The 24,793-nt window shown below is 37.0% G+C and overlaps 1 protein-coding gene across 8 annotated transcripts in view; it reads right to left on the bottom strand.

Annotated features, from left to right (window-relative positions):
* Tasp1 (taspase 1) overlaps positions 1 to 24,793 on the bottom strand; it is a 207,632-nt gene that overhangs the window by 14,518 nt on the left and 168,321 nt on the right. For all 8 annotated transcript variants that reach the window (XM_027421662.2, XM_027421665.2, XM_027421664.2 and 5 more), the window contains one exon: positions 9,687 to 9,760. In XM_027421662.2, the coding sequence (XP_027277463.1) occupies positions 9,687 to 9,760 (74 nt within the window). Of the gene's footprint in view, positions 1 to 9,686; positions 9,761 to 24,793 lie in introns of those variants that run through there.

Below are 24,793 nucleotides of genomic sequence, written 5' to 3'. Positions count from 1 at the left end.
AGAGCTCAACTATGGACAAATGTATCAATGAGTCAAAATGAAACTCTCCAACTCAAGCAATTGTTTACTGTTTTTATAAGCTTGGCCAGGAACCTTATAAATTTTAGTTTCGGGACCTTCCTGAGCCTTGTATTTACTTCCTGAATCTTCTAGACCTCCCTCTAACAAGGAAACAGCTTTAGAGCAAACAGCTTTCGAAGATTCCCTCATGTAGATAAGTGTTGATGGAGATTTGTTTGCACTGCTGCTCCAAGACTGCCAATGGAGTTGGACCTTGGTACAGAGGGCAGAGTCTACACTAAACCGGCTAGAGAGGCCATGGAGTTTTCTGGCCTACTCAGGAGGAACGAGGAGGGGCCTAAGGAGATATGTGGCCTTTTCAATCGGAGAAGGTAGAAAAGAGAGTAGGTGATCATTTCTCTGTCGCTTCATGGATCTCTCAGGTTTATTCCCTAATAATTAACTCCAGAGATTTATTTTTTAATAAAACAATAAAGAAGTTGAAAGAGTTAATCATTCTCAAGTACACTTGTGTCATTTACACGCTGTAGTTAAGGTGTCCTGCAGTAAAGTAGCAAACACATATTTGTAGAAAATTTGTGTACTAAAAGCTAAAAAAGCTTTCAGCTGTGACAGTAAGTATTCAACAATGTAAAGATTCAGAGAGATTTTCATTCTTTATCATGCTGTTAAAACCAAAATATTGGTTTCTATAAGTAAGTTCAAGTAGTAGCCATGTGTCTTTCACAAATATAACTATGCACCAAGATGAAAATGGTGAATGAGTGTTTGTTTCATACTTCTAAGATTTATGCTCTTTTGAACATAGTGAATTCTCCCTTTGTGGTTATTCTACTTACTACTTTGGGGAAATGTCAGATGAATCATTTGGAGAAAACTGATGGTGTGAGTCTAATTAGGCAAAAAATAAAAATGTCAACTACATTTAGAATAGATAAGTAGAGGAGAGTTCTGTTTTTATTTCCTGTATTGAATTTTGTGATTTTTTTGTTTGTTTTAAGTACTTTCTAAATAGAGTTATTGGGATACAACTGGTAGTCTAAAGAGTATGGAAAAGCAGAACATTTTATTACATTTGAAAATCTGAAATAATTTAAAAGATACAAACAAATCACTAAATAGCTTCCTTTCCTTGTGGTCTATAAGCACACTTGCCAATTTAGTTGTCTAGGTTGTTTTCTTAGTTCATAGCTTTGGGGTTGCACCTAGCCTACCATCCTGAGATGTCTTCAGTTGTTGGGTACTATCAACATGGTATCATCAAGGCAGGTTAAAGTCTGATTTACCCTAAGCCCAACCTACTTAATTTGGTCGGTCTTGGCAATTCTACATCTAAAATATGGTACAATAAGTAAACATAAGCACTAACAGACTTATATGGTTCAGTAAATCAATTTGCTGACTAATGGTACTTATCAGTGTCATGGGACCAAAGCCTCTTTTAAGAAACATGCTTAGCACAGCCCATAGATGCATTCTAAGGAGAAGGTAAAAACTGTAAGCTATCAAAGCACCAGAAGTATTCCTCTTTAAAATGAGGAATTGCAAAACAGAGCATGGTAGCTCTAATGTTCCTTATATTGGTGCACTGTAATGTTCTGTTTAAGACCATTGAGAAGCTGGCTCTGAAAGCAAGGTTGGTCCTCTCACTTCAGACCCAAGTTTGTTTATATCAAGTGTCTTCTAAAACCCCTATCCTGAGTACGGCTGGTTTCCTGTCTCTGTAACAGGGAGGGGAAAACATCAAACTGTTAAAAACACTGCCCCCTTGAGAAGTGCCAGAAGGCGAACCTTTCCAACAGTGATTACTACTGTTCATCCCATGATGCAAAAATGCACATCATAGGAAAGGAAAGACAGAAGCTCATTCAGAAGTTTGCTCTGCCCTGCCTGGAATTCCAAGTGGACACTCCAGCATTACACTATTCCAGGGCTTCCTCAGTTGATTTCTCCTAAATATTTGTTAGGTGCCCAATTTGATCTTTTATTGGGAAGTCTTGCCAGAGGGGATGCTGTGTTTCACTTGGAACTCACTTATTCAGGAACTCCAGCTGACCTGTCTATTTGTGCAGAAGTTTGTATGATCCTGGATCTGATAATACTACTTTCTGACATTTTGTTTGCTCACTCAATTAGGCCACCTCAGTGATCCCTGATGGGTATGTAAAGTGCCTGATTTGATGATAGCTTGCAATCTGTTTGCTGCTTCTCTCTGTCAGCCACTTGATATTTATCCTTTTATTTTGCTCAAACATGGCTCTCAAGAGTACCCTGTAGAATGTACAGAACAGTGGCACTGAGACAGGAGGAACATGAAATCTAGGCCAACCTGGGCTACCTAGGGATGCTCAGCCTAGATAGATAGATAGATAGATAGATAGATAGATAGATAGATAGAAAGATAGACACAGAATTGGAGGGTCAGACCTGTAGCCTGTCCCAGGTTATACACAGGGGCTCATATAGAAACCCAAGTCTAACTCTAGTGTCATTCCTTATATAGTATTCTTAGTTATTATGATTTTCAAACCAGAGAGGTATACTTTACATGCCATAAAATGCATACATGCTAAGTAAAGGATTGGATGACTTCTAATAGTTGATATACCCACAAACCCAAAACATAAATAGAAAACGTTATGCATGGAACAAATTCTCTCAGCCCCATTTTTTTTTTTTTTTAAGCATTTTAGATTTCTAGAAGTCAGTTTTAATTTGGTCAGTATTTCATATAAGTGGAAAAACTCACCATCTACCCTTTTTGTGCCTGGTATGGTTACTCAGCATAATGCCCACCCCCCTTTTTTAAGATGTAGAAGAGCATTTATTCAGCTTTCTGAGGCTTTATCCTTGGCACAAGAATTACCTTACTCAAGTTTTGTAAACTCTATTTAAGACAATTTTATGAGGCCAGAAAAAATTAATGGCATCTAAGTTTTATGAGGCTGGGTAAAGCTTGGTGGTCGAATGTGTGCTTAGCATGTCTGAGGCTCTGGGTCCCAGCCCCTACAACATAAGGAGAAGAGATTTATATATGTAATAACTATCAATATTAAAAAATAAATAAAAAAGAACAAAAGACAAAGTATCACCAAACAGAATAAATCCATTTTAACTTGGTTTCCTAGTTTATATTCTTTTTTATCTTTAAATAACTTTTCTGAATTTTAAGTTCCCTGGTCTCACTATCAAAGTCATTTATTGTATTTTTACTCTTTAACAGCAGGAAACACTCATTAAGTTTTAATTATATGCTAAATAACCTTAAAATATTTTTAAAAGGTTAGAGAATTAAGAATAGATGAGATTATTATTTCACTGGTTCTCATCTAATTTCAGAAAAACCATTTCACAAATAAAAAATTCTGCTTGAGAAATTATTTCCATTCCTAAGCAGGTTAAAAAAAAAAAAAAGAAAATAGGGGAAAACTCTTGTTAGTTTACTAGAAAATTGTTTTAAGCTGTTTAACAAGGAGTGAACAATGCCATTTCCAGAAAACACACATTATTGAATAAAAAAAACAGTGCAAGGCATAAGACACCTCCCTCCTGTTACAAGTCAGGGAGGCCCCAGAGGGCTCCGAAACAGCACCGGCAACTGCCCCACACTGCCATCCACCACAACTACGGAATAAGATTCATTGAAGGCAGCACACACTCTGGATGTAGGACAGAGAAGTCAGTATCAAACTCACTGAAAGCTTCCTCTGCACAGCCTAGTTTTCATAGTGCCCAAAAGTGCTGTGCAGACTGACTGGGAGAAAAAACAGCAATGGCCTTAACACTGGTCCCTGTATGCTGTAATTATCAGTCTGCCAGGCAAACTGTGTCCACTAGTTAATAATGGCACTATTGCTATGGGTAGTGCTTTCAGACTGGATGTGAGACCTACTCCACAAGAGAGAACTTCATGACTGGGACAGTAATCTTAGTCAAAAGCCCTTGGCCAGGAAGATCATAGGCCCTCGAGGAGAATCTGCTATTGCTATTTTGCTCAATAGCCATCAAATTATCATCTAAATATTTGGTTTTATACATAGGCTGCTCTCAACCATGGATAGAGAGGCTGGCTTCTTGTGCAGTCAGTGTGGAGATGCAGAAAGGGACCAAATACTTAAGAGACAGAGTGCTCAGCATTAAATGGGAATTTTTATCACCACACCTCTTCCCCACACTAAGGCTCAGGAAACACCATAGAAAAAGGAGGCAGAACCAATTTCAGAGATGAAATGAAACACCATGAAATGCTATTTTCTGGACATGACAGGGCTACTATATTCTTAAACTCAGAGTAGTTGTAGTTACCTGCACAAGACCTGCATGATATAAAGCCAGTCAAAATCCTAGCATAAATGGGGGAAAGGTGCCCTCTAGGCCTCATCCCTTACTGAGGAGCTACTGGCCATTGATGGCTGCTCAAGAAGAGAGAACATTCTTTTTTTAGGGTGTGACTACTGGTAATTTTCCCTGCTCTAGTGCATAACCTTACATACCTCTATACCTATGAGCAGCATGAATTGAACTTAATGGATTATCAGAAAAGAAAAAAAAGCATGGCCTGGTAACTCAGGCCTATAATGCAGCCACTTGGGATGCTGAGGAAGATCACGAGTTCAAGGAATGCCGGGGAAAATACAAACAGTACTCGCCAAACAATACAGGGCAATTGTACATAAGGCTCAAAGCAACTGTGACTGCATGCATGAGGTCAAGCCAGACAAAGTCCCAATGTGGACTGGAAGGGATATGTGACCCCACACACACACAGCAGCAACACCTGCACACCACTACCAGCCGACAAAAAAAATTTGGTTTCTTATAGTTAACTGAAATGTTCATGTAAGAGCAAATAAAAATCCTGATAAAATTTCCATAAAATTAAATTGATTTCTTTTTAATATAAAATTTTGTTAATTCTTTGAGAATTTCTTATATGTATACAATGTACTTTGATCACATTCACCACTTATTTTCATACCCTGCTCCCAAATTCATGTCATTTTTTTTTAATACCCACTGAATCTAATGTGTGCTTACTGGACACCATGAGTGTGGAGCTTCTAGACCAAATTTTAAACTATTTTATCAATTTCTTAATTAAAAGAAAACAAGTGTTGAAATTTGGGTTTGGACTGCTGTAAGTCTGGACTGATAAATTTGGAAAGGAAAGGTTGGTAGTACTGTATTTTCAATTAAAGAATAAGACCTATTTTTCCACTCAGATACATCTGAGCAAGGCTTTGTAGTTTTAAGAGGATAGTTCTAGAACATTTCTTATTCATTCCTGATCATGTGAAAATACAGATGTTAAGAATTCCGTCCCAATTCTTGTCTCTATTTTTCTTTTTCTTACTTCACTGGACTAATTTAGGATTTTTAGGAACAGAAGTAATGAGTGACAAAAGTGGACCTCCTTTTTGTGCATTCCTAGAATTAAAAAGTGCTTCATGCTTCATTGATTATTATGATTTGCAGCAAGAGATTTTTGGTAGTTGTTTTGTTTTAAAAATCTAAGAAAGTTCTTACAATATCTGGTATTTTGAGGGGTTTATAATGAGTGGAAGCTGATTGTGTAGTATCTGAATAAACATATATTTCTTTTTTATTGATAATGCAATAATTACACTTGCTGATTTTTTACAGCTTTATGGAAAAACACATATACCATAAAACCCACCATTTTAAATAAATGTTCAGGCCTGTGGTTTGTCATGTTTTTATAAAACTGGGTAACTTTCTAATTCCAGAATATTTTCATGTCCTTGAAAAAAAAAAAAAAAAACTCAGTATCCATACTCCCCTTTTCAGCCCTCAACAACCACTAATGTCTTACATTTGCTTATATGGGTTTTCCAATTCTAGACATTTACTGCAAATGGAATCATGCAATGCCTGGCCTCTTTTACCTGGATTCTGGTATTTAGCATCAAGTTTCAAAAATCACTGGGGCTAACCTGTTGTAGAACTTCCTTTCTTTTTATGGTTACAAAAAAATTCATTGCAAGAATATAACACATTTGTTTATCCATTCATCAGGTGATGGACATTAAGTTGTTCCTACTTTTTAACTACCATGAATAATGCTGCTATAAACATCTTAATTTTCTTCAGTATATACCTAAGAAAGGACCTGTTGGGTAATGTGGCAATTGTGTTAAAACTTTCTGAGACACTATCATGCTGTTTTTTTCCAAAAGGGAAACACCATTTCCACACTTCCACCAGCAGTATTTGAAGGTCCAATTTTTTTATTTTATTTTATTTTTGCTAATGAACACTTTTTTTTCTAAAGAACTCATTCTTTTTTTCTATAGATGTAACACAATAATACAAACACAGAGACATATTTTGGGGTTCAAACTTCAAGCTGAATACCAGAGAAGCAAAGCAGCCAAGCCACTAGCTCTTACCTCTATCTGAGGCTGAAAAGAGCTGATCCTGTCTCCATAAGCTCAGATGCTGCCTCCCTTCAGTATGGCTGGAAAATGAATGTCTGAGATTGACTACTGAAGACCTTGCTCCTATATTTTATACCTCTCTAGTGCTGGGATTAAAGGTGTGTGATTCCAGGTGCTGAGATCACCTTTGTGTGAGCTTTCTCTTTTAGGACTGGATCAATTTCATGTAGTCAGTGTGGCCTTGAACTAACGGAGATTCGTCTACTTCTCAATCCTGAGTCCTGGGATTCAAGGTGTGTACCACCAATGCCTAGCTTCTATTGATAACTAGTGTGGCTGCTTTGCTATTTTGATCTCTAGTGGATTCAATAAATCATAAACACTATATCACCACATATACACATCATGTTGGATGAGAAGTAGAATCAAATTCTGTTTCGATTTGCAATTTGCCAATGAATACTCACAGTAAGCATATTTCCATATACTTACTTACTTGCTACTGGTATATCTTCATTGGAGTAATGCTTATTTGCATCTTCTTATTGAATTACAAAAATGTTAAATTTACTCTGAACTGATGAAAGTCCCTGACCTATATAGCATTGTTAATTAATATGTTTTCCTATTTTATGGGCTGTCTTTCACTCCGCTAGTAAGACCTCTGCAGCAAAGGTTTTAACACTGATATTTATTTTCCCTAAAAGCATGTGCTCTAGGGATCATAATAAAAAAAAAAATCACTGCCTAATCTAAGGGGAAAAAAATGACACGACAACAAGTGTCAAAATATGAACACAACACACAGGTCAAAAGGTATTACAAGTAAATATTTCATAAGTAGCTAAAATTTTAGAGCCAACAGCTGCGTAATATTCCAGGAAATACCCTAATGTGAGGCATGTTGATAATGACATAGTCTCTCCTTTCTGCTCCAGCCAGAAAACAAACAAAGGCAGCATTTTAGAGGAATGTAACCACTCATCCAATGCAAAACAAGTTATAAACCAAGGCTAACATTTTGAACTGTATAACTTAAGTGCAAGGCTCACAAATGATCAGATCTGACTTACATGCAATTGGTATATTTTGAAACATTTTACCTTAAAATAACAAAAATTTACAGAATAGTTTAAGTATCATGTAACGTTTACCAATGTTTACCTGTTCTCAACATTTTGCTCCACTTACTTGGTAATTTAGTGGCCACATATTCATTCACATAATATTTTTCTGAAATGCCAAGATTGTACATACAGGTCCCCATTTGCCTAGACACTTCAGGGAGTGCTGACTAAACATGTGGGTATGTCCCTATAAGTCATACTACAGATATCAATGTTAGTGAATTTGACAATGCAACTCTTTTTGCCAGCCATATTTCAAATTTCAAAGCCATATTTTGTGAATTGACCTAAAAACGTACTACAGCATTTTGGTTTTATATACAGAAGCTACTTTAAGGTGAGTTAAAACACTTACTGGTAACATATATTTAGCAGTATTCAATCTGGAACGCTTTCTCAGTCCTTATCTTTTATGGCATTTAGCAGTTTATTTATATACCATCATCCCCTCTTACTTTCTTCCCAACATGTTCTTCATTCTTGATTTTTCTATCTCCCTGTCATTAAGGTCATGTTATGTGCTTCCAAATGAAATACTATAAAAGTGACACTGCCCTTCTCTGACACATCTAGAGGCACATACACTGTCTACCTGTTCCTCAATGGTGGCTCTAATTCTGAACACACATTTGCAATGTTGCTTGTTTCTTCACTATGCAATTACTATTTTTTCCACAATTAATAATAAATCTCTAGAGAGATATTCAAACTATAAAATAGCCCATTCTTCCTGAAGGATAAATTTTATAACAGTATTTATAATGTTATAAAAAGTAACCTCTATATATAAAAGAAGCCTAATTCATTTAGGGTGAGAGTTATGTGCCCGAATCAATTCCATGCCAGTTTAAATATATTTTATTGCACTAGACTATGTGCACTGAGTATTTATGAAAAACTCATTAACTGTCCAATCACTATAGAAACATGGGAATTTTTAAACCCAACTAGTATCAATGTTCTAATGTTTGTTCCATAAAAATAACTCTTTATGTCAGAGGAGATTATATATTAAATGATATATTTAAAATATTCTTTTCTTTATCTTGCAAAAAATATTTTATATTTCTCAAATATCAGTCAACCTCTTGTTTTGAAAATGTTCCTATCTACTACATTCCCAGACATTCTGTGAACCTACTGATTTACTAGATAATATACTTATGGATGAGTATTGTGTAGGAGATGAGCATCAACAACAGTCATGTGTTATCTAACTGAGAAATTTGTCAGGAGGTCATTTTATCACTGAGTGAGCATCATATGTATGACATCACTAGGCAATGTAATCTTGTCATATACATGATTTGTTGTTGTTCAAAATGCCAATATGATGTATCACTGTACTCTTAAGAAAAAAAAGTAGAGAAAGTAAAACTACTCAATGTGTATTAGATAACATATATCAGAAATTTCTTTATTTACATATCTCCAAATATGTAAATACTTTTCTTTAAAAAAAAAAAAAAGAGGCTGCCGAACTTCATAAACATGCAGCTGAGATGCTTTAATGGCAAATAAATGTCATATACCACAGTTGTTCCTAAAACTTTCACGAACAGGAATATGAGTTGAATATAAAAATAAATCCATAAATCATGGTTTTTTACTCCCCAAATCAAGAATTGGAAGTTCATGGAGACCCAGCAACCCAAGAACTGATGCCTGGATGACAGAGAGGCAAAGCCCGTGTAGACACATGACAGGGCACAACAGATGACAAGAGAGCATGAGTGATATTAAGTATGTCAGCATTTCTGTTATGCAGAGACACACCCAGAGCCACTTTTACATTTCCTGTTTCCTTTATGTTTTTCAAAGCTTCTTGAGGAATCAGACATCTCAGTCACTTGTCAACTTTATTCTCATTTTTCTCTTACAAATCCTGAGTTTCCTCTTCACAAGTGTTTACAGTGGAACAAGATGAAAGAGGAAAGGGGGGTTCCTAATTCATTTTGTCCCATCATGAGAAGCATTTTGAAAATCTACTGATTTTTCTTTCGAACTGTGAACTGGGCTTTAAATGAAGCTCAATGGCTACTGCTCAAGAGGAGGAAAAGACATCTGTTTCCACAGACTGGTTCGAAGCTTATATACTGGCTACAAGGTTTTCAGGTTATGACCCAGTTTTCCCACTTACCTTGGCTTTTCCATCCTGGGCTGACATATATCCCACGCACATGCTCTCTGTAGTATGGCTCCACAGGAATTCCACTATGTGAATAAGAACACAAATAGGCACATTCACATATACAGATGGAAAATAAATCTTCGCGCTTTTAATAGAACAGTTAAAGATAGCTTTATATTTAACAGTCATTCCTGACTTTCCATTTGCTCCTTCATAAATGTCAAGATGATTTAGTACTCAAAACTGTAATGCCATTTACTGTGAAATGAAAAATGTATTTCTTTCTTGTCAAAACTCATGATTATTGCATGTAAAATAAATGCTCTGGTGTTTGAACTTAGAACATTAAACCCTTATACATTCATAATACTGTATATAGTGATTTAGTAATGCAATATTCTACAGTATAGTTTCTTTCAACATACACACCTGAACATGTGCACACACACCTTAGTCTCTACTTGAGACACAAGCCAAGAGAGATGAAATATCAATGAATCTGAACTAGCTTGTTATAGAAAGTAAGGAAATGCTCGAAGATTGAGAGGAACTTATCAAAAAGACCCAGGGTTTGGGTTGAAGGTCTCTTACTAGCCAAATCTGCTCTCAACAAAGTGGCAATGATGAATTATAACCACTGAGCAAATTGAGAATCAAAGTAGCCATATTGATGGAAACAAGTAGAGAAATAAGAGAGGAGACAATTTCTTCTATCCTTGCAGCAGAGTCAATGAATAAATAGAGATGGTATCTATTGAGTGCTTGTCACTTAAGCAGGATGATGAGTGTAAAACCTGAAATTCACATTGGAAGGAGAGAACTGATTGCCCCAAAGCTGTCAATTTACCTGGATATGAGCACTATGATACCTGTATGTCTCTCATATTATATACATACACAAAAATAATAATAATAAATATTTAAAAATTACACTCCTAAAGAAGAAATTGTACCATCCTTATGAGGCTTGGGGAAGAACGTGGAAGAAGAGACAGGAAGAATGGAAGACAGGGAGAAAGGCTGCAAAGTGCTATCTTTAAGCAAGACATAAAAATTATGATAATGAGCAGTGCCTTATTCAGTCATCATCCAAGAGGCTTCCTCCTGCAGCTGACAGAACAAATACAGAGACCCACACAGAAAAAGACACCTTGGAATATGCAGTTCTAAACAAGATGTCTCTATCAAGTCCCTCCCCTTAGGGCTCAGGGAACCCCATAGAAGAGGAGGCAGAAGAAGTCGGGGGGACACAAGGGGCAGAAGACACCAGGAGAACAAGGTCCTCTAAAACAATTGAGCATACCTCATATGAACTCAGAGACTGAATCAGCAATCAGAGGGCCTACATAGGTCTGTACCATGTAACACGAATTCTAGTTGGTATTAATAATAAAAACTCAGAGACAGATATTGAGGTTAAAGATGAAGGTAAGAGAAGCAAAGCAGCCACTAGAAAGTTCTCATCTCTACCAATGCTTAGACCAAAGGGGCAATCCTGTCCTCAGACTGCATCTCCAATTGCACTACTCTCCACCAAACCTCCCACTGCACTGAGCTCCTCTCTCCTCCCATCTTTTATACCTCTCTAGTGCTGGGATTAATGGTGTGTGATCCCAAGGGCTGAGAACACCTTTGTGCAAGCTCTGTTTCTCTTTTAGACTGGATCAACTTCATGTAGCAGCTCAGGGTGGCCTTAAACTAACAGAGATCCGTCTGCCTCAGTCTCCCAAGTGCTGGGCTTAAAGGTGTGTACCGCCAATGCCTGGCCCCTATGGCAAGCTTTATTTGTTAGAACATAAACCAAATATCACTGCAGCAATAGGTCCTCTGAATATACACTATAGCTGTCCATTTAGTACTTCTATGGAACTAGTGAATGTGTAAACAAGTAGGTCTCTGATTCTTGTGCCTTCTCTTAGGACTCTTTTATTTTTCAACTTCATTATAATGGTTTTCATTTTATCTTAGTGTATTTTATGTTGTTACATTTTGTTGTTATCTCTTAGATAACAATTTTGTCTAATGAGAGACAGAAAGGGAGTGGATCTGGATGGGAGAGGAAGTGGGGAGAAACTGGTAAGAGTAGAGGAAGGAAAAACTATTTAGATTATATTGTATAAGAAAAAAAATCTATGTTTAATAAAGAGGAACTGAATTGGTCTCCACAAAAACTGTAAAAAGCCAGTCATGGATGAGGAAGGGTCTCAAGAGGATCAGCATCCTCCCTCTGTTAAAGTATTGCCTACTGGTACATTCTAGGGGAGAAGTCATTTACTTAGTTGTCTACCCACCAGCCATCCTGCCAACTTCCAATGAATTGTCTCAAACTGATGTCACAGGGGGCACTGGTTAAACTCCATAGGTTACAAAACAAAACAAGCCATGAATGTGGGAAAGATGGAAGGTGGTATTATTTAGGGATGAGAGGGAAAAAAGAAAGGGTACTGGGAGGGAATAATCAGAATGCATTAAATACATGCATAAATTGTCAAAGAACAAACTTACAAGAATTTGAAATTTATGTTTGCTAGAACTAGTGGGCAAAGATTTAAAGAAGGGCATGCTATTTGCAATCTCAAAGCATTTCTTTATAAATTCCTTGTTAAAAATAAAGTGAAAAATGTAAATTCATGGTGGAATAAACCTTATGAGCTCTAACTTAACTAAATGACAAACCTAATTTCAACAATCAAGGCACAAACAAAACTGTAAGGTATTGACCATCTATTTTAACACATCACTACTGAAATACATCTCTTAAAATGTGGAACCAAATCTGAATGGGAACATCAAACAGCTTGACACAGCAACACTCTCTACTCAATAACTCATCTGAATGCTTCAAACTTGTCAAAGTAATCGTAAGGGAAGTTGAGAGAAATGTTTGAAGAAATGCATGACACTAAGTGCAGGACATTACCTTGGGCTGTATTCTAGACTCAGGTGACAAGGGGATGTTACATAGACACTAATAAGACAAATGCTGGCATGTGAAAATAAATTGTTTAGAAGAATGTCATTGTTCTTCAGAAATATAAACTGATGGATTAGGAGTAAAGGAATTTAAATCCCCTCTGAAATATTTGAGGACAGGGTGTGTCGAGGAAGGGAAAGATGAATGAGGATACAAAAATATAATTTAGGAAGGCAAAGCAACAGATGAGTTCATGGGAACAATTGTACTTGTCTTAAAACTTTTCCATATGTGTGAAATCATATTTCTTTTCTTTTTTTTTATACAAAGGACTAATGTGTTTTGTGGATATAAAGATATAAGTTTTATTCAGGAATGAGCTATACTATTGACAATAAATTCAATAGTTTAGAAGTGTGTATTTAAAAAGAAACACATAAAATTATATAAAGTCACTGACAGTTCACAGAATTGTAACCAGAAGCGTACACGTGTATATACATACATACATACATACATACATACATACATACACACACACACACACACACACACACACACACACACACACACACACTTAACCCTCTATTTACTCTCATGGTAATAATTTAGTTTCTGTTAGCTTGGTACCTTTAAAAAAAAAAAAAACTTTTCCATATGTGTGAAATCATATTTCTAACTAAAATGTCAGCAACAAGAATTCAAATGGATGGTAGTGGTGCACACCTTTAATCACAGCACTCAGAAGGCAGAGGCATGTGAATCTCTGAAATTGTGGCCAATCTGGTCTACAGAGAATTCTAAGATAGCCAGGGCTATACAGAGAAACCCTGGTTTGAAAAACAACAAAAGAATTCAAACATACAAAAATATACACAAAATTTCTATTACTGTGAAGAAACAACAGGACCTCAGCAACTGTTATAAAGGAAAACATTTAACTGGGGCAGGTTTACAGGTCCAGGGGTTTAGTCCATTTTTGTCATGGTGGTAAGCATGGTGGAATGCAGGCAGACATGGTGCTGCATAAACAGCTGAGAGTTCTATATGTGGATCCACAAGCAGTATGTAGAGAAAGACCCTGGGCCTGGCTTGAGCATCTAAATCTCAGAGCCCACCTCCAATGACACACTTCCTTCAACAAGGCCACACCTACTCCAAGAAGGCTACATACAATAATGCTTTCAAACAGTGCCATATTTTATGAGCTTATGCATGCCATTTTCATTCAAACCACTACAAACTTCAAGTGAAACTGTCCAGATTCTAATAAAGGCACTTTAAAGTATTTTTCCAATAAAAAAAAATCTCATCCTCAAAATCAACAACCAAACTTTAGAAATCAGGGCACTAAATAGATCACAAAAATGACACCTTTAGAAACCAAGATCTGGCACGAAATAAACTCACATAGCTTGCATGTGTTGGGAATATATAAACTCATACATTTCTTACAACTACTAATACATAAAACACACACACACACACACACACACACACACACACACACACACACACACGTCAGTAAAAATACTAGAAATAGTGATTTGGGTGTTACAATACATGTAGCAAGTAGGAAAATTAACAAAATAGCATTTGCCCCTTTACTCAATGAATTCACCTTTATACAGAACTCTTCACAGGCTACTCAATGCATAAAGAATTCTACTTGTAACTCACCAAGTTGACTTTAGAACTCATCAATGTGACATGATGAAGTTTGAAAACACCAATCTACAAGATAAAGTGAAGTTCCAAAGAATTCAAAAAGATAATGTTACTAATTTCAAAAGACAAACTCCTTAATGAATCCAAGAGTGCATAAGCAGCTAAATAAAATGAAGTCAATGCAGGTTATTGAATATGGAATTCAAAAAAAAAGAAAGAAAGAAAGAAAGAAAGAAAGGAAATGGAATTCAATAAATACAGAAGAAACTGAAATTATGATAGAAATGAAAATTTTGATAATTCAAACTAGTTCAGTGAAAGCCTCACCAATGGAATAAACAAAATAAATATAATGAGAGAAATTCATAAACATATTTCATTAATAACCTGAATAGCAATGGTCTCAATTCTACAATCAAAAGACTAGTAGATTGTATTTAAAAAACAAAACAAAACAAGATCCATCTATTTGCTGCCTCTAAGAAAACAACTCACCAACAAAGACAGACACTACCTTAGAAAAAAAGGATACAAAATGGTATCCCAAGTAAACAAACTAGCAAACAAGCAGGTATTTACATATCATACAACAACACAGACCTCAAAGCAAGGTAAAAGTAGAAGAAAAATGGAAGTCACTTCATTATTAAGGGAACAATCCATTCAAAGGACATTTAATTTGAGAAACAAATACCAAATGTAATTGGATGTAATTTCTTTAAACAAATAGTACTAGATATAAAGTTACAAATTAACCTCAACACAGTCATAAGGAATAACTTAAATATCACACAATAACCAATAAATAGGTCATACTGTGCAAATAAAAGAAAAAAAAAGGAACATAGTAATGAAACGACATGATATGCCAAATGGACTTAACAGACATATTAAACATTCTGCCTAAACACTGTACCTCAGTAACTGTATGGGTGCAGTAGTAGCACACATATGGTGGCAACCAATCATTTTCTAATTGGATTTTTGACCTGCTTAGCAAGAGAACATGCCTGGTACTGGAAACCTAGCAAGCTACTCAGTGTACTGGGGGAGAATCTACAACCATTAATTTACTGAATCCCTAACAACAACATACAAGTACTTATAGTGGGAAATTACCAATATGGAGCCAAGTAGAAATATAAGGGTATTTAATAGGGAAAAGCCTTACTTACAGAGAGACCTACCCAGCCAGCGTGGCAACAGTCTGTCCAGCAAGTACCAAAGTGAAACCGAAAGAGAAAATGCAGCCATTCTACGTCACCCTGACCACGCCCTCGAAAGCATGGTCAGGCACACCTGTAGCTAGCCCCTAAGTAGGCATGGCTACAGCTTCCCCTACAAGTACTTGTCCTTATACCCACAGGTAAGTATAATCTTCACTCCTTATCAAGGAAACTTGCAACAGATAGATATAACTACAGAAACACCACAACCAATAAATATGCAACGCTTGTGGAGCCCAGTCCGAACTGATAAATCTAAAAACACTCCCACACCAAAGGATCAGGGAATATTAAAGAACGGGGTGGAAAGGTTGTAAGAGCCAGAGAGAGGACCAGGGGCTTTCCTGTGAGATTGTGTCTCCCAGCTACACCCATAAAATCTCACCAACATGATCACCCAAATGTGAGCTGAACAAGGAGGACACCAAAGAAATAGCAAACTTCACAGAGAAAAGCCATGACACCTCATATATATAGGAAGAATTACAGACAACTGTGTAAAACCATGAATGGGAGAGATGCTACTCGCTCCAGGTGTGAGCACACCAAGTATAGTGCCAAACAGTCAGACCTGAAAATAGACATTCAAGAGACATTGCACAGATTTAGGTTATATTTGAGAATATATATGAATATAAAAATACATACATGCATGCAAAAACAATAGATGAAAAGAGAATTGGGAGAGGTATAAGGGAGGGTCTACAAGGATGAAAGAGAGAAATGTAACTAATAACAATCTCAAAATAAACAAACAACAAAAAATACTGTGCTTACTGAACTTTCTCTACAACAGATAACATGATAGGAAACAAAGCAAGATTCATCAAATACAGGAAAATGAAATGACTTTCTTTATTCTATGAGAGCACAACAGAACAGAGCAAGAAAGATGCAGAAAATGCAAAACCTCATGGAGTTAACAACATACTATTGTTTAATGCTGAATAGATACTAAAGAAATAAAAATTCTGTATTTGAATCTAAAGGAAGATATAAAATAGCAAATTCTATAGAATGCAAGAAAAGCACTCTTAAGAAGGGAGCTTACAGCTCTAAATGTACACATTAAAAGAAAGCAGATGTCTTACATAGATAACTTAATGATACTCCCCATGGCTTTAGAAAAACAAGAACAAGTCAATTCCAAAAGCAGTAGACATAAATAAATTGAAATGAGGGTGGAAATTAATGCAACAAACAAACAAAAAACCCTCAAAGAATCAATGAAATGAATTGGCTCTTTCAAAAGATTAAGAAGACTGACAAGCCCTTAACCAAATAAATAAAATTGAAGGCGAAAAGGGAAACATTACAATAGTTACCAATGAAATTCAGAAAGTTATAGTATTCCTTTAAAACTTATGTACCTAACTTTCCACTAAATTGGAAAAGGTAAAATGGATGAATTTCTTGATGCATATAATCAACCAGTGTGAGATAGAGTTTAAACAGAACTACAACAAACGATACTGATTCACTAAAAAACGTTTTTTCAAAACTAATCAAAGCATGGATGGATTCACTGTTGAATTTTACTAGACCTCCAAAGAATTAAAACCAGCCTTTCTTAAGTTATTCCATAAAACAGAAAAGGTAATGCCTCCAAGATTATGAATTTAGTACTACCCTGGTATCAAAATGAGTCCAAAAGACATATACACAGAGGGAAACCAATCTTCTTTTGACCATAAACAAAAATTCTCAATAAAATAATTATAAGCTATACAAAAATTCTGTTATGGGTGTAATCAACCACTTTCTGATTAGATGTAAGACCCAGTCCACAAAAAGAAACTCAAACCTAGCACCTTTACCCGGGCCAAAAATGAGTAAGTGGATAGATCATAGGCTAAAGGGGAAACCACTACTTTTTATTAAATGGATTTAGTATTAAACTATATAGCCTAAGTACTTGATACTTACAGATTAGTGCATCTTTAAACCCTCATCAGAAAATTCTTTTGCAGTAGATGACCACTAATAGAGATCTACAACTGATCAATGTGCAGAAACTAAGAGACTTAGGGGTGCTCAGCACAAATTGGACATCTATATCCCATCGCTTCCTCCCAAGGCTAGGGATTACCACGGAAAAGTAGGCAGAAAGAATGTAAGAGCCAGAGGTAGCAAAGGACTGCAGCAAGATGGTGTTTTCCAGATGTGATGGCTATTCTTGTGTATCAAAACAACTCTGAGATACCATCTTACACCTGTCAGATGGCTAAAATCAAAAACACCAATGACAGTTCATGCTGAAGAGGATGTGGAGAAAAGCAGAACACTCCTTCACTGCTGGTGGGAGTGCCAACTCATACAGCCACTTTGGAAATCAGTATGGGGGTTCCTCATGAAAATGGGAATCAGTCTACCACAAGATCCAGCGATTCCACTCTTAGGCATATACCCAAAAGATGCGCATTCATACAACAAGGACATCTGTTCAACTATGTTCACAGCAGTATTATTTGTAATAGCCAGAAATTGGAAGCAACCACACGAGGAGCTGTTGACACCAGTGCTCCAATAGATAGCTGCTAAGAGAGAGATAGTCTATTTTATTGAATGCTATCAAGCCTGGTAGGTGTAACACACTCTAGGACATGCCTCACTCACAAGAGTAGTTGGACAACACAGACTGGACTTGATTTATTAAAAAAAAAAAAAAAAACCAAAAGAAAAAAAAAAAAGAAAAAACTTGAAGTTGGGTGGTATAAGGGTAAAGAGAGTGGATCTGATAAGGGGAAGGGAAATATAATTAAAATTTGCTGTATAAAATTCTGAAAGAATTAATAAAATTATTTTCTGAATATTCAATATAATTAGGTATCAGGGAAATACAAGTTAAAACTACTTTGAGATTCCATCTTTCCTCAGTCAAAATGACCATAAATGACAACAAATAATGACTATATGTGGAGAAAAAGGAGTCTTCATTCACTGGTGGTGGGAGTGTAAACTGGTGCAGCTACTATGGAAATCAGGGTAGATACTTCTGAAGAGAACTAAAACAAGAACTTCCACATGATCCCACCAAACACACACACACACACACACACACACACACACACACACACACACACTGAAGACTGAAGCTAGGGCAGAGCAGGCAAGCTCTTTATCACACAACTATGTCCCTCCTTATATAACCCAGCTATACCACTCCTGGGCATATAGCCACAGATATATTTGCAAATCCATGTTTCTTACTGCTCTACTCATAATAGCAGGAAATTCATTCTGCCTAGATGTCTATCAACTGATGAATGAGAAATCAAATTTTCATGAGAAAATGAATGAGAAATGAGAAAATCGGTGGTACAGATATATAATAGAATTTTATTCAGATGTAAAATAAAATGGAATTTATGGGGAAATGAATAGAATCAGAAAGTCCATTAAGCAAGGTAATTCAGGCTCAGAAAGACAAATAGCATGCACTCTCTTTAATTTGTAGATCCTACCTTCTACCTTGTTTATATGTGCACTTACATGGGAATGAGTGTGTGTAGAGCCACTAGAAAGCAGCCCATGAGAAAGGAGAAAGGGTTCTCTAAGGTTATGGAGCAGAGCAGTAAAGTGCATTGGCATAGAAGGCAGAATATTGGAGATGCGGCAATTTAAGTGAGAAAAGGAACAAAGGGATGGAGGAAGAGGTAAGGACTAAGAGACAGACTAATCAAAATGAACAATGTATGAAAAACCCAGCAAAGTAGTACAAATATTTTTCACAAACACTTGCATGGAGAAATATTTTAGTAAAAGTGAAATAGCATTACTGCTTTCTGGACGTCTATGACCTGCTTCCTAATTTGAAGGTTTTAGTTATTCCACATTTAAAAACCATTAAAATTATTTTAGCTATACAGAATGTATAAGAGATGCTACTTCCTTGTACCAGATCTTTTCATGCACAATTATTACGTGTAGGAGAATGTGAATTCAGGCAATATACAGGACTAACGAATAGCCTGGAGTGACTTTCCTGAGCTTGTGAAAGTGCTGACTATGGTGATCTTTGTTGTGGTCAGACTCAAGCTTATTGTTATTGAGAGACACTCCCGGTCTTTCAGTAATGACTATTTTCCTTTGGTAGAAGCCAGTTACTGTTTATAAGTTCAATACTGATTCAAAAGGCCTTATGTTTGTTAGACTAAAGTCCAAGGAATTGCAAGGTTCCTAGAAATACCCATACCATGGAAAAAATTCCCATCAGTAAGCATTAAGAACCCAGTATTCCCACATAGGTTTAACATGTGAGAAATGGACACAGGGCCTTGGCAGTAGTCTTCTCTGTGAGATGACTTCTCAGCACATTGTGTCAAGTGTGATATGGAAAGGGTCACAATATAAGGTTTCCATTCCATAGTTAGGTGGGGATGAAATAGCCACATGTGTGCTCCTCAAGAATGATATGGTAAGAGCTGGAGAGATGGCTCAGCAGTTAAAAGCACCTGTTGTTCTTGAAAAGGACCCAAGTTCTATTCCCAGACCCACATCAGGCAGCTCACAACTCCAGAGTATCCAACAGTCCTCTAATCTCATACATAAATACATCAATAATGATCTCATACACAAATACATCAATAAATAATAAAGTTTTAATGCTAGGTTAATAGCAGAACAGGGACAGTACTGTTTATTTAATGCTTTGAATAAGCAGATCCACTCTGGGGTAATGCTCAGGAAGGTTCTACTTCAGTCTTGGTGGCTTCTGCTATATGAACCATCCTGAAGGCCCAATACAAAGCTTGCCCTTCCTGTGCCAATTAAATCACCACCTCCCCTAGTTACTACTAGAGCTACAAATTACCCATTGAATGATGTTTCTCCCAAGACATCTCTGTAACGGTAGCTCTTTCCACCAGCCGCCTGAGTTCTGCCACCATGTTAGGGCCCCCAAATAACACACAGAGAATAATATTAGTTACAATGCTACTGGCCAATGACTAGGATTTCTTATTTGCTAGCTCTGTCTTAAGTATCAACCATAACCATTAGTCCATATATTTTATAAAGACTTATCTTATTGAGGAAGCCAGCAGCATGCATCCTCTGTTCTTGGGATCATATGGGGAATCTTTACTACATTTCCCAGAATCCTCCTTGACTCCTAGCCCCACCTATCTCACTTCCCTATTGGCCAACAGTGTTTTATTTATCAACCAATAAGATGAACATATACACAGAAGGACTTCCCCCATCACACCTCTTTCTCTTTCTCCATCATCCACAAACCATCCCAATTAAATTACATTTTATAAAACAAAGTGCCCTTACCAGGCTGTGAATAAGGTATTTCCATCCAAATGAATTCTCCTTCTAAACAGAAAAAAAAAAGTACTTGGCCACCCCACTAAAAATACATACACAGATACACAAGCACACAGATACACATAAGTATATACATAGAGAAACACATATGCAGAAAGACAGACAGAAAGACACACACACACACACACACACACACACACACACACACACAAGACAGATACACACAGGCACGCAATCACATACATTCTTCCCAATGATGTTAACAATCCCCACCTGCACTGGCTCCCGCAACCATTTAAACCTCTCCACTTGGCTTTCCATCCCAGAGTTCCCTGGAGGAAGACAGAACCCTAAACTCAGAACAGTCTTGGCTGGGCAGTTGCCAAGTCAGCTGATGCTCCTTAGCCTTTCTTGGGTGGATGGCATACTAGAGGATGCTCTGGACACCATATAAGTAACTACTTACAACAGTTTCCTCTTATCTGCTCCTGGCTGTTAAGTACTTCTTAACCTAGTAGGTGGCTCACATTTGCAAAAAAAAATAATGTACAAAAATGCTTCACTGTCCTGACACAATCTGTTTGAATCATACAAGGCATGTCTCATTATGCCCATGAGGTAGCTGAGTTGGCATGCTTCCCTGTCAAACTTTCACTAGTAAACTGTCTGGGGAGCAATGGAGGCCTAGCTCCATAGAATGTCACTTACATCAAGTTGAGGAGATAACCATTCCTTCTTTCCAGTGCTCATCCTGCTTTGTTAAAGGTTAAAAAGATGCTGACTTTACCAAGAAGTAAGGGATACATGTCAAACAGAAATACAAGCCCTAAGGACATTTTGATTCTTTTCCTAACTTATCCTCTTATTGCATTAGAAACTGCTGTAAGTTGGGGCTGCTGGCTGAGACCTGGGTTATCTCTACTAAACAGAAAGGCATTCAGTAAAGCCAAGTTAATGGAGATGTGATTTTATTCATTCAACAATTCCCTTTTATTTTAGGATTTATCTCATGGTCCAGTGACACCTACTACCCTTGAAACAGACCAAAGTTGACTATAAAATTTGCCAAAATTTCTTCCTGAATTTTAGAAGAGCTTCCACAAGAAGTACGTAACAGCCAGAATTTGACCCAGAAATCTTCATATTTTTAGATAGAAAACTAAACCAACCAACCAAACAAACAAACAAACAAAAACTTCTGGCTAGATAATAGCTAGAACTATATTTTTCATAAAAGAGAAGAAAATTATAGCCAAAAAGTCTATTCCTAGTTTTAAAAGAATGTGTTAGTGACATTTAAGGAAAGAAATGTTCTGTTATAAACAGAGTATCTAAAATTATTTCCAAAAACACAAATCACAGAGCACTACCCTAATTTGCTAATGCTATTCTCTGTTGCTAAAATGTTTAAATATTATATGTTCTTATTTGCTGAACAGCTCGGCTACTTATCAGTCTGTGTGTTTCCTTCTGACCTTCAATAAGAATTAAAACTGCAACCCATCTTTCAAGACAGCAGTGGAGATGGGACATCTCCAAGCACTGATGCAGCACAAAAGAAAGGAGCTTCCAGCGATGGGAGATCACAGAGATCTTCATGGAAAGGATTCAATTGTGCTTTGCAGGCAACTCGGGACTATGAGACAAATATCCACAGGGCTACTCTCCCTCTCCTGTCCTAGATGTGAGTTTGCTTTCTCTTTGCCAGTTAGCTTCATGGCCATGAGTACCTCCCAGAAGTGCCTTGTCATAGGTGCTCACAGAGGCCAGCACCACATAAAGAAAAGAAATGATGTTGCCGGTGCCCCAGAAGGAAGCTTCTTTGAACATGTCCATTTAAAGAACTATGTGTTCTGGAAGTGGAGTAGCAGAGGGAGAAGGCATCGCACGGAAGTTCTAATTGGCAACTGCAGAGCAGTTTGATTTGATAGAGTTAAGTTGAAAATGATAAAGGAATTCATTATCCTTTCAGTTAGCTAGGAAAGAGACCAGAGAAATCCTCATAAAAGTTCAAGATCAAGCACTAGTGCACAACATACCTTTCGTATACATAGAAATATGAAAAGGGTTTAAGGAAAACCTAAAGGTAACTGTGAAATAAAAGCTCAGGAAAAGAAGGCTGTAAGATCAGAGAGGCCCACATGGGGCTTTCAAAGATATGGGTAATGGGCAATTTCTTGGGCTGGGCGTTAGGCCCACAGGTGTTCATTTTATTATTACCCTTTATAACTCACAAATTTATTATGTCCTTCTTTAAAACATATATGAAACATTGCACAGTAAAAGATGAAAACCACTAGGGGTGGGTAAAGGGGTAGCTAAAAAAATGGAAGTGTATCATACTAAAACTTAATTATCAGGAACATAAACACATTTCCAGATAGAAAGAACCGGAGTTATTCCCTAAGCAAAGTGGGATTAACCTACAGGCAAAGTAACAATTACCATGTGTGCTCAGGATGATCAGACACTAGGTGAATTCAAGTCTGAAATCCTGTCTGATATGAAGGACTACAACAGAGCCTTGAACCAAAGGCATCTATTCTGGATTGCTTAAGATTTTTCTGAAATATATGGAGCCTACTGCACACTAGCCTGTCTCACCCACTGAACACTTAAGGGAGAAAAACTTTAACTTCATAGGATCCAATCAAGACATGGGGTATAGAATACAAAGAAGGAAATGTTCCACATATCAGGATTGGCTGTTCATGGAAATGTTTGCATATTTGCTAATTACCTCTCAATCATAAGGTTTAAAAAGCAACATACTCACTGTTCCCATTGGAGAGCCCGATGTGCCTTTGTTTGCACATTTTAAAATGTTATTTTATTTTAACATGTATGGGTATTTTGCCTACAAGTATGTATGTTCACCATGTGCATGTCTGGTGCCCAGGGAGGCCAGAAGGGTACTGAGCCACCATGTGAGTGCTGGCTATCAAACCCAAGATCTCTGGAAAAGCAGCCAGTGCTTTTAACTGCTGAGCCATGTTGCCAGCCTCTGTTTGCACATTTCTTAGCCATACTATGTCCATCAGCCTCAAGAAAGCACTCCTACAAGGCCTGGAAAACATGCAATTATACTTTAGCAGGTAAAAATATATTGGCCTTTCCCCTCCCTCTAAAAGCATATAGAAAATTAATTCTTTTCAGCTGTCTCATCATGGAACAAAAATTTGCTTTGTGTTAAATGTGCAGTTTGTAGGCTGGAATTTGTCAGCATCTCTTGATCTGTGGAGTGGGGCATGGCAGGCAAGTGTAGCAAGCATGTTTGTGACCACATTGTCCCTGGATACAGAAGCTGTCTTCTGGGAGCCATTTAAACTATCTCTAAATCTTGTTCCTGGACACTCATTAACCAAATTTTCAACCTATGGTGTCTGCTTTTTAGAACATAAAAGGATATTTTATATGACATTTCATTTTGCTGGAGAGTAGTCAGCTCAAAAGGATTAGTTCTGGGGCTAGAGAAACGGCTCAGGGGGTAAAGCGCTTGCTACTGAGTTTCAATTCCCAGAATCCACATAAAAGCTAGATGCAGTCAATTCCCTAAGGAGTGATGGGAAGAAGACACAGGAGAAATCATGAGATGCTCATAGGGCAGCTGGCCTGGAGTTTGAAGCAATATGAAGAACAAGACGAGCCCTGTCAAATGAGGAGGAAGAGAGGACGCCTGACGCTGTTTTCTAATCTTCACATAATCCACATCTGTAATCACATCCATGTTCATGTGGAGGGGTTGTGTGGAGAAAGAGAGTTCAGCAGAGGTAATACAAAACCTATATTTGACACGTATCTAAGAATTCCTGGAAGCCTATTATGGAAATAGCCACTAATTTTAGTGACACAGTAGCTGCCCCTACTTGCTTACAATGTGAGGGATGCCTCTCAGAAGGAAGAATGCTCTATTCCATACAAAGGTATATCAAATCCCTAGGCCCCTCTCTGGTTCTCAATGACCTATGATTTATCCAGTTATTTGTCAAATAACTTTCCTAGAAAGTGAGGAAAGCACTTTAGTATCTGACCAG

This window comes from Cricetulus griseus, chromosome 6 (genome assembly GCF_003668045.3).
Source record: "Cricetulus griseus strain 17A/GY chromosome 6, alternate assembly CriGri-PICRH-1.0, whole genome shotgun sequence".
NCBI lineage: Eukaryota > Metazoa > Chordata > Mammalia > Rodentia > Cricetidae > Cricetulus > Cricetulus griseus.
This window is presented reverse-complemented; position numbering and strand designations above follow the sequence as displayed.